Source organism: Eschscholzia californica, unplaced genomic scaffold (assembly GCF_041429995.1).
Source record: "Eschscholzia californica isolate CP2 unplaced genomic scaffold, dmEscCali1.0.p SCAF_3, whole genome shotgun sequence".
In the NCBI taxonomy this organism is placed as follows: Eukaryota; Viridiplantae; Streptophyta; class Magnoliopsida; order Ranunculales; family Papaveraceae; genus Eschscholzia; species Eschscholzia californica.
In genome coordinates, this window is record NW_028238420.1 from 9157643 (window position 1) to 9168787 (window position 11145).

The 11145-nt window shown below is 35.2% G+C and overlaps 1 protein-coding gene and 1 long non-coding RNA gene across 2 annotated transcripts; one reads left to right on the forward strand and one right to left on the reverse strand.

Annotated features, from left to right (window-relative positions):
- The first annotated feature begins 1123 nt into the window (after positions 1-1123).
- Positions 1124-4303, forward strand: LOC147548219 (putative serine/threonine-protein kinase PBL7). The gene is made up of 6 exons (XM_086670234.1): positions 1124-1970; positions 2069-2326; positions 2420-2592; positions 2965-3044; positions 3139-3286; positions 3790-4303. The coding sequence occupies exons 1-6, from the start codon at positions 1403-1405 to the stop codon at positions 4147-4149; spliced, it is 1587 nt and encodes a 528-aa protein (XP_086526360.1). The 5' UTR covers positions 1124-1402; the 3' UTR covers positions 4150-4303.
- Positions 4278-6144, reverse strand: LOC147548220 (uncharacterized). Its single transcript, XR_015237981.1, has 2 exons — positions 5775-6144; positions 4278-4778 (listed from the first exon to the last, which is right to left on the reverse strand). It is a non-coding gene; the product is annotated as an uncharacterized LOC147548220 (long non-coding RNA).
- Positions 6145-11145: the final 5001 nt, after the last annotated feature.

Genomic DNA, 11145 nt, shown 5'->3' on the forward strand with positions numbered 1-11145 from the left:
AAATCATGGATATGTGGTTCCCTAGGCTGTTTTCACCTTTTTTGTCTAATTTCCCTCAACTGAGGGGAAATTTGTTAAAGAAAATATCATGAATATGTGGTTCCCTAGGGAAAACTTACTGTTTTCATCTTTGTTTGCCTAATTTCCCTTAGCTGGGGGGAAATGTTTCAAAAATTTCCCCAGGGAAATATCTGAACGAACCGAACGGTTCTGCCTCTTTTTGGGCAATTTTTTAAAATTGAAGGAAGAAAGAAACATAAAATTTAATCGAAAATATTTGTCTTGAAAGTTTCTTACATCTTGAGATAGATCTTCATCTATAATAACATTGTTTGATTGAGTTGGTGGTTGTTGGTTCAAGCGAAAAATATGTTCTTCCTCCATTAAAGAAGCAACATCATAGATATCGTGAGACATAATAAACGTTAGTATCCAATAGAGAAGAGAGTGGACTAGTTGCTTATCAGTAATGGTTCTTGTATAACTTAATTGTGGAGAAGAAAGAGAGCTATATTGTTATTGAAATATTTAGGGTTTAAGGAAGAATAGAAAAGAAAATTTACTATCAAAATTTTTAAAATTTTGAATTATATAGTTTTTTCTAATCCATCTATATTCCATTATTTAGTTTCAGATCCATAAAAATAGCTCCTAATACCAAATTGGTATAGGGAGCTGTAGTACAAAAAATTGATTTTGTACTACAGCTCCCCAACAACAATCTCCAGCTCCCCTTACCAATCGCCGAAATAAATCTGGAAAGAGAATTAGAGAGAGAAAGTATAACAGTAGAGAGAGAAAGTAAAATTCGGAGTAGAGAGAGAAAGTAAAATACGGACCTTCCAAATTTTTCTGAAAATTTCGCGTTCCCAGGCAATTCAGTGGCATATTTCGTAAATTCGAGTGGCAGTTTTCGTAAATTTGATAAGACAAAGGTCAGTTCGCCTGACGCACGTCCCCTCGAAATCCCGCTTTTTCAGAAAATTTCACTTTTTCGCGCCCAAATTTTCAGTGGCATCTATCGTAAATTTGAAGCAGATCGACGGGGACGACGGTAATTTCGCGTGGCTCTCTGACCCATTGGACCTCATTTATATTTTTGGCCAATTGTGGTCTGGGTTTCAATTTTGGGCCCAGTTTTGGGCCCAACGCTCATTCCAACCACTGGACCATTTTCAGTTTTTCACTACCTACTTCACTTTGCAGATTCACCTTCCATTCGTGAACAAATTAAAAACTTCTCCTGCGGAAAATTCTCCCTCTTTCTCTCTCTTGATATCCCCACCTTCAAATTCAAGCAAAGAACCTCTCATTTTTTTTGTCTTTCTTTACATCTGTTTTTTTGGGTTTTTGGATTCTTGGTCTCCTCTTCTTCTTGAGATCTGTTCTTTTTTTTTTTCAAATGAGTTACTCATTACAAGAAACACCAAAAGTTCCAAATGCAGTAGTAGCTAAAAAACAACAACCCATTTCTTCTTCTTCTTCTTCAATAATCACTAAAACAAATTACCATGAAATTGATTTTGAAGTTGTAAATCTTTTGCAAAAGATGGTTTGGGAACTGGGTTTGGGTTGTGTTTTTCCTAGTAAAAAATTTCAGAAACAAAAAATTGAAAAGAAACCAGTTCAAGAAATCAATCAAAAACTTTCTGAACATAACAATGCTTGGTTACTAGCTGAATCAGAAGTTTCAGATTCTAAAATTCAACCTAATAATGAACTAGAATCTGTTCATTCTTCATTTAGGTTTAGTTTTGGTTCTCAACTTGATTCACTCTGTTTAAACTCATTTTCTTCAATGGCTACTGTTCTTATGGTGAATTTAGATACTGGGTTGAAAGAATCACAACCTAATAACCTAAATTGGAGAAGGATTGAATCTTTAGAGAGAAGTATTTCACCAGTTGCTGATACATTAGTAAGATATAGTTACTCAGAAATCAGATCAGCAACTCAGAATTTCCAGAAAGGTACAAAAATGGGTTTTCTTTTTAACTCTTTTGTTGTTAATTTTGAGTTGTTTTCAGTTCAAATTTAAACCTAGTTTGCTGTTTCTTCATCTGGGTAGGTAGAGTTTTGGGAAGAGGAGCATTGAGTTGTGTGTATAAAGGTAGATTTGGATTTAGAAGAAGTTCAGTTGCTATTAAAAGATTAGACAAAGAAGATAAAGAATCTACAAAGGCATTTTGTAGAGAATTGATGATTGCTAGTGCTCTTGAAAGCCAATATATTGTTCCACTTATAGGGTTTTGTATTGATCCAGATGAAGGTCTCTTTTTGGTATATAAATATGCATCTGGTGGTAGCCTTGAGCAGCATCTTCATGGTAAGCTTTTGTGGTTCTCTAAGTTCTCTTAATGGTGGATTTCTTTTTCAGTTTCTTCAAATTTAATTCTTCTTTTAAATACCCATTTTGCAGAAAAGAAGAGAGGATTAAGGGGTGGTTCATCTCTTTCATGGTCGACGCGATTTAAGATTGCAGTTGGAATTGCAGAAGCAGTGAATTACCTTCACAATGGAACAGATAAATGTGCTATTCATAGAGACATTAAGCCATCTAACATCCTTCTCTCTTCCAACAAAACACCCAAAGTGAGCAAACAAATAGTAACTTATTTCGTTTCTTAAATTTCGTTTTTGAGTTTTGAAGTACTCCTTTTGACCATAAAAGCATCAAACCTTGGCTCATAGAGCACAAGCAAATCCATCGAGATATTGAAACTAATATCTTAAGAATCATCAATCGAAGTTTTGAATCACTTCATGTTAACATCCAACTCATAACCAATTCTTGATGTGTGGAGAGGGCCTAGATATATTGTTTATTGGTTATTGTGGGATTATTCTCACACTTCAGTGCTCAGGCTAAACTCAGATTCAAAAGAAGGTTTCTAGCTTCCAAGTTTGTTCTTGTCGATATTCTTGTTTTTTGTTCAATTTAAAGATTGAAGTTGGTATTTGCAGCTCTGCGATTTTGGATTAGCTACATGGACTTCGGCACCTTCAGTTCCTTTCCTCTGTAATACTGTGAAAGGAACCTTCGGGTAAGATATATTTCACAAACACTATGCTCATTTTCGCGTCCACCCTTTGAAAGGTTTTAGCTGTAGGTTTCTGAAATATTAATTTGATTTGCAGTTATTTAGCTCCTGAATATTTCCAACATGGAAAAATTTCCGATAAAACGGATGTATATGCTTTCGGGGTGGTACTGTTAGAACTATTAACAGGCCGGAAACCTATCGAGGCGAAAAGAGCTCCAGGGGATGAGAACTTGGTCGTATGGGTAAGTTCCATTTTTCTCGATTTAATTCGTAATTTCTCATAATAGCTTATGTTTTCTAATTGCGTATACTATCTTGAAACACCATAATGGATCAAAGTTACTAGAAAACTGTTAGGGTTTTGAACATGCTTACTAGAGACTTTTGGTTTTGTTTATTACTTGAAAATGAGAAGTTCGGTATTTTTCGAATTGCAATGCGTTTTTCAACTTACAAAAAATCCATCTCTCCTTGCAATAAATCGTTTAGCTTTCTGAAAGCACTTTTACATATAATACTACTTTCGAACTCCTAGGAGTTGACTTTAACTCTTCAAGCATTTCGATAGTTACTACTAATAAGGGATTTTCTATAGAAGATATTCTTGAAAGGAGTGTTTCAGATACTCTAGCAGAAATAATCGTGTCGAAGTTGAACCATAGTTCTGATTATAGGTCTCTGCCTAATACTAGTTTATTTTTTTGATGTTTATTTATTGTGTCAATGTTCGTAAATTGTCTTGTAGGCGAAGCCACTCTTGCAACAAGGAACTAGAACTGTCAAGGATTTGCTCGATCCAAAGCTCAAACTTCATCCACGCGATTTAAAACAAATTACCCGAACGATAGAAGCTGCAACTGCTTGTATAGACAGCGAAGAATCTATTAGACCAAGCATAGATGAAGTCATTACAATATTAAAAGGACAAGAGAAGTATAGTTCAAAAAGAAATTTAAGTACTTCTGAACTTTCTGGCTGTCTTTCTGATTATTATCCTCAGTTTCATGATTTACAGACAAAGAGTAGTGACATGAGAAGTCACTTAGCTTTAGCCATGCTAGGGGTTTCAGATCTTGAAGACGATCATCATTTGTATCGCCGATGAACAAATTTAATTCTTCTACACTCCTCAGTTTTCTGTTTTTTCGTTTTGTTTTGTTCACCTTAGTTGTATATAGTCTTGACTCTTGAATTTTCGAAAGGGTCCATTGTAAATATAGTATACAAAATCAATTTGCAAAACAATAAGATTTTTCCAAGTCTTGTTAATTTCATTAGAGTTTTTTTGTTGAAATGCCCGTTAAAGACTTTAATAAGAAAAAAGTTGTACGTCGCTCACCAGCCAACGATGAACGACCCTCTCACACATGCGGCCGACCTCTTGCTGACAAGCTTCTCATATGAGAGGACTGTATACCGGTCCGACACATAGAACTACCATATTTTATAAACTGCATAAATTCAGGTACATAAATGAGACAAGTACCAAATCTACACATTCACAAGACTGGAAGAAATACATTCAACTTCAACGCCCATGGCATATAATGTCGATTTTTTCTTTTTGGAAATAATAAGATTCGAACCTTGTCTCTCTCTCTCTCTCTCTCTCTCTCTCTATACATATAGGTTTAGCCTCTTAGAAACCTGCCAAAGCTAGTTACCCTGTCTTCGTCACGCATAACTTACACTATCATTCTCCACTTCCCCGTCCGCATCCTCCACTTCCCCGTCCTGTGGTAACCAACAAAGGAAATTTGAACTCTCAATCAACATTTCGTGAGGTGAGTGCTTGATTGTCGCATAAATAATACCTGTTAGACACGCCACCACAATACTGGTGCGTGACCAACGCTACTACGACTTATCCCATCACCACTGTCTTTCGGAGCTTCAAGATTGATTTCTTTCGACGACTCCTTTCTCTTACAACTTAGACAACTTAAAACCACTCCAATTAATACTAAACATATAACAACTAAACTCAAAACTAGAGGGAAGTAATATTTCCCCATTTCAACTAGTTTTCTTGAACTTCAACATAAGATTGAAAGATTCAATTACTTCCTTTATATACCTTTATAACTAGTCCTGTTTCATACTTGCATAACAAGTTTAAGCTAAAATACTCTCATCAAAAAAAAAAGTTTAAGCTAAAATAAATATTGTGGTCAAATAAAAACAGTAGAATGAGTGTCCTTCAAGAAAACTTTATAAAAATGCTAGTGGATGAAAACAGCTTCAATTGGTCCTACATGAAGTATGAGTAGGCACCCAGCAGCCGCAGCCTTGGTTGATATGTTACATAATGGTCCATTCTTGACGAATAAAAAGGACATCTAAAATTATTTATCTGAAAATAGATCAAATCGTTATACTTCATACTATAAAGGTTTAATTCTGTTTTGACTCTTAATTTGTGACCAACTGGCTGATTTGACTCTCAATTATAATTAGGAGTTCCCCTTAACCCCCAAATTTTGTCAACCCTTCGAATTCTATCCCCGTGACATTCTTGTAATCGTATATACATATATAATTTTTGTAATTATATATTAAGCTTCATTACTAACCTAAACAAAAGAAAAACATATTGGTTAAAAAGAACGGTAATAAAATTGGGTAACCCTACTCTGAACATAAATTTAGAGATACAATTGCAAGAAAAACATAGAGATACAAAAATGTAGCACAAAAAGAATATTAATTAGCATAAACATACATACTCACATAAATCATATATGTATGTGTATATATGTAAATTAATTCCGATAATGATCAGAATATCTTAGCGATGTCTTTCATCAAACCACCATTGGCACGGTAAAATGCCGCAAATTCCTCAAAAGATATGAAACCGTCACCATCAGTATCAATCTCGGTCATCATTCTTTGAATTTCATCAGCATTAGCTGATCCAAGTTTTTTAAGAGCTTCACCAAGCTCTGATGAAGAAATTTTACCATCACCATTGATGTCGAATCGCTTGAAAATTCTCTCGATTTCGGCCATATTTGGATCTGCCATCTCTCCTATTAGTTTCTTTGTTTTATGATATTTTTAGAGAACTAGTTTTTGATTCTTGAGTTGTTTGGATTTTGGAAGTTAGGTTTTTTAAGTACATGTATGAAGGAAATATAAGGTTGTATTTGGATACTTTTGTCTCGCCTTTACTGGCGGATCTAACAACAAATTAATGGTTGATGAATGATGATGTATTAACTGATGTTTAAGAATGATACTAAATTAAGTAGTAATTAACGGCCTATTACTGTTTGTTAAAAGTTATAACCAAAATTTGAGATGATAAACTTTGAATGTCATGGTAAGAATGTGTATTGACAGTTTAAGACTATTGTATAAGAAATAGTAGACTACTGTTGGTATACGAATAGAGAAATGCTATAGGGAGCGAGAGTTTTCTAGCGACTCAATAGGAGACTGACGCGTGTCCCTTTCCTGCTCAACAGAGTGATTTTCAAATATTTTGCTTTCAGTCCGCGAAGTTCCAACGATTCGTATCAAGTCCCTCATCGAATTTCTATTCTGGACCGTTGAGTCTTTTCAACGGTCCAGATCATAAGCGAATTTCCACTCCCACAAAACTCAATCCCCCCACTCTCTCTCTCTCTAAAATGAGCGACCTGGTCCCAGTTCCTCTTCCCTCTCTTCAACTATTCCTATGGATACTCGAGACGTAAAATACCTTCTTATGAATAGTTTCATGTTCTCTGAGTCTTTGATTCTTATGCTCACCGATAATTTTTTGATTCTCTCTCTCTACAATTGTTTAATTAGGTCATTTTTGGTTGGATTTGGCCATGTCTAAATTTTGATTGGAGTTGTTGATGTTTGAATTTTCATTGGGGTTTTTCTTTTATTTTCAGGTCAAATTTGATCAAATTATTTCTATAATTCAGTTATGTGACATGATTTCCTTGTGGAGTTTTGTTTCTCTACGTTCTTTTCTCACTTGTTTGATATGATTATGAATAAGTGAAAAAGCTAGTATACAACTTAGGTTATTTGTTTGATATTTTGTTGTACATCTGATTCTTTTACATCACAATTTAGTTTTTCTAATCGTCTAATGAGTTTATAAAATAGAGTTGACGTTGAAGAGGGGGAAGAGGAACTGGAACTTGGTTGCTCGTTTCAGAGGGAGAGAGGGGAATTTTTTTTTTGTTGAAATGAGAGAGAGAGGGGGATTGAGTTTGAGTTGTTTTGAGTGAGAGTTGTTTTTTTTATGGTCCAGAACAATTCACTTATCTATAAGATACCTATTACATTCACGAACTTTGATTATATTTCATGAGATATCCAGTCTTCCTCATCAAAAGAGAGCAAAAGAGAGAGATAGAGATTAATAAAGACCGAGAAATAACTAAAAAGATGGATGGAACTCTGAGTTTGGAGAAAGATTGACAGGAAGAGAGAAGTACAAAAACAAAAAGAGGGAAAGAGATAGAGAAAGAGAAATATAGAACAAGTTAGAGAAAGAGAGAGAGGGAGGGAGAGAGAGGGAGGGAGAGAGAGAGAGAAAGAGCTTCGCTCTAGATCTTTAGATGAAGAAGAGGGAGCGACAAGTCTGGAGAGATAAAGAGAGAGTAAGAGTTGTTTTGTGGGTGTGGAAATTCGTTTATGATCTGGACTGTAGAAAATATTCAATGGTCCAGATTAGAATTTGATTTGGGACTTAATACGAATTGTTGGAACTTCGCGGACTCAAAGCAAAATAATCGAAATCACGCTTTTCAGCAAGAAAGGGATATGCGTTAGTCTTCTATTGAGTCGCTTTGGTGTCGCTAGAAAACTGTCACTCCATATAGTATTTCTCACACGAATAATATAAAATTCACACAAGACTTCGTGTTCATTTTTGCAAACACAGAAGACTTAGTTGATACTTACCATTTAATTTTGCACAGATAAGACTCGATGGGTTCGGATATGGAAAGAGTTGAAGTGAGAAAAATCTTTTGACTTAAGAAAAATTACGCCATAGGCAATTGGGCATATCCACAAATCAATTGTGTTTCATCTCCATGATACATGTATGTGTTCGCCTTCTCAAGTATATCGAAAGAGAACGCGATCAAACTATCGACTAGTATTATGAACTTCAGAACGACTCGTTAGAGACTGAAATTTATGAAAGAAAATTCTCTAAATTTTGAAAACTTTTCTTCAGTAATATCTTTGTGAAATGGCATAATCCTACTCTTAAGAAAGGAAAAAAGCACAATAAAATTTCGAGTTCATTTGGATCCTCTTTATAGGAATCCAATACTCATTAGGGACGTTTTTGTTCAATGTAGGGATGCTTATGTTGGATAGTTACACGAAGAAACACAATGTTTCGTGAAGATACCTGATGGTTCTGCAAAGGTCACTATCAACTGCGATTTCAGCCTTTTGTTTACGAAGAAAATGACGGAAAAAACGTATGTTAGATCCTATGCAAACCAGGGATAATCAGGAAATGGGACCAATCTCGGTTTCTGGATTGCGCATTGAGGATGATGAGACATGAAAATGTCCCATCTGAGTCTCTTAATTTGGACAAGTTAGTCTATCTAGGGCAAGTTACTCTCATGAATTATCTCTTTTTCTACTCAGGTACCTTTTTCAGAGTTATATGTGCAAAACGGATAAAAGTCGGAAAAACGCAGACGAGGGGTATTTTGGTCATTTGTTGATTCTGATATCGAGATTAGTGCTCGGATGGAAAATAGAGACCAAGACGAACCCGTAGGCGAAAACGAAAGTCAAATCGGAGTCCGGATGAGCAAATTAGAGCAAGTCAAAGTTCAGGTCAAAATAGGTGGACCATGAGTCAAAGGCTCTGCTGACGTCATCATGACGTCATCATCATCACCTTCATCACCAATTATTCAGCTTAAAACCGAGACTTCCCATTTTTTGGGAGTTTCCATTTTTTTCTTAGCCGACTCCATCAAAAACCGACTTCAACGTTTCAAAAGAAGAAAAAGGAAAGAAGGAGAAGAAAAGGAAAGATAAGGAGAGAGAAAATCGACATTGATTGAGATATTCTAAACAGAGAAGATTGGAGTAAAAGAAGGAAAGAAGATAATGGAGAGAATTAAGAAGATGATCGGGTATTCTCTCTACATATAGAAGACAAAGGACAGAGGAGAGGAGGATCTCGGATTGGGGGTCTCTCGAGCTCAACTAAACAAGACATTACAGAGAGAGAGAGAGAGAGAGAGAGAGAGAGATCAAAGAACTCAGCCATTAAAGTGAGAAATCGAGAGCTAGAGAGAGAAAGTGAGAGAAAGAGTTTTCTTTTCTGTTTTCTTTTTGTTCTTCTTCTTTATTCTTCTCTTAGTGACAGAGAGAAGTTTATATTGAAATAAGAGAGAGAGAAAGCTATTGTTTGTCGAGAGAGTAAGAGATTGAATTATTTATAAACTCCATTAATCTCATCTTTTTCTTCTTCTTTCTTTATCATTACTATTAGAGAGAGAAAGAGAGTATATTTCCTGTTTATAGATAGAGAAAGAGAAGCTTGAGAGTGAGAAAGAAGGAGAAAACAGAGAAGGAGAAGAAAAACCAGGGAAGGAAAATTATTTTCTCACCTGGAAATCGTTTCCGGGAAGATGAGAAAATAATTTTCCCTAAAGGTCTGTTTGGCAGAATTTTGGGAAAACAGAAGGAAAATCTTTCCCTAAGGCCCTGTTTGGTTCTGAAATAGCGAAAAAGTTAAGTTTTCTTCTCCCTCTTTTATTATTCATATTTATTTAAATCTCAATCATGATTAGCTAAGACTCTCCATCTAGGATTTTACGATGAAACTCATTTTTGATCTTTTAGAGATATATTTTCGATTGATTACTCTTGATTAGGCTTCATAGTTTAATTTGTTTTAGTTTGTTAAATATATTTTCTATTCATTATCTATACTTTTAGGTTTGATACATCATGCTTAGGTTAAATCCTTTGATGGTGTATACTTATCACTTGATAGATAATAGTTTAGAGGTTCGTTTTTCAGAATAAACACAATTATATTGTTATGATTTATCTGTTTTAACGAAGACATCTCCCGGAATTAGGATAGTTCATTATCCGAAATTCTGAGTTATAGGAAAAGAGAATTAATTAGATAATTATTTGTTCTAAAAGTGATTTTATAGAGTGGATTCCAAAATCCTAGGCTCTCGTCCCATTTGACTTTTCCCCATTTGAGTTCACCTTTTTAATCATTTTAATATTTTATTTATTTTTATTTTAAACCAAAACCAAAACCATTTTCAAAACCGTCTTACTTCCAAGTCTTAGAATAGGTTTAACTAGTCTCTGAGGAACGAACCGGTCTTACCGGAATTTTACAACTTGACACCCGTGCACTTGCGGGTGTAGACCTATTTAGGGTAACCTTTCTAGGCCCACCAAGTTTTTGGCGCCGCTGCCGGGGACTATGTTTTAAATTTGTTCTAATCTTGGAAAGTTTTTATTTTTGGTAAGTTTTTATTTTTGGCCACTTTGACTTGCTTCTCTATTTTTGGTGTGTAGGGCATTAAGGAGCGAAAGAGAAGGCGCAAACAAGGAGGAGGAGTCGAAAAGAAGAAATTTACAGTTTTATTTTTTTTTATTTTTGGTGAGAAAGAGAGACTTTAGACTTTCTTAATTTTATTTTTGGATTTAAGTTTTGACCCTAATTTAAAGGGCATAATTGTAATCGAAACCAAAGAAGCCTCGGGTTCGTACACTTGAGGGAAGAGTGGCCCGGGTCGTCTGCAAAGGTCGTCGCCCGTCTCGAACGGGAGGTAACTTTCTCTAATCACCCACGAATCCCCTGCTAGTGGGTACTTTTCTATAAGATCTTCGTAGGATCTTCGTAGTGCTTCCTCGGTTTTCGATTTCAAAAAAAAAAAAAAAAAAAAAAAAAAACAAAACAAAATTTTGAAAGAGAGATGGATAGATCGTGGTCCCATCATGAAGAGGTTGTTGATTTGAAGTCGTCTGACTCGCTTAAGGACGATGAATCATGGTTGATAAATGTGTTAAATGAGACCATTGTCTCGCTTGACTTTGGTGAGGATATAGAATTCTTTAAGGACCCTGAGTACATCGCTAT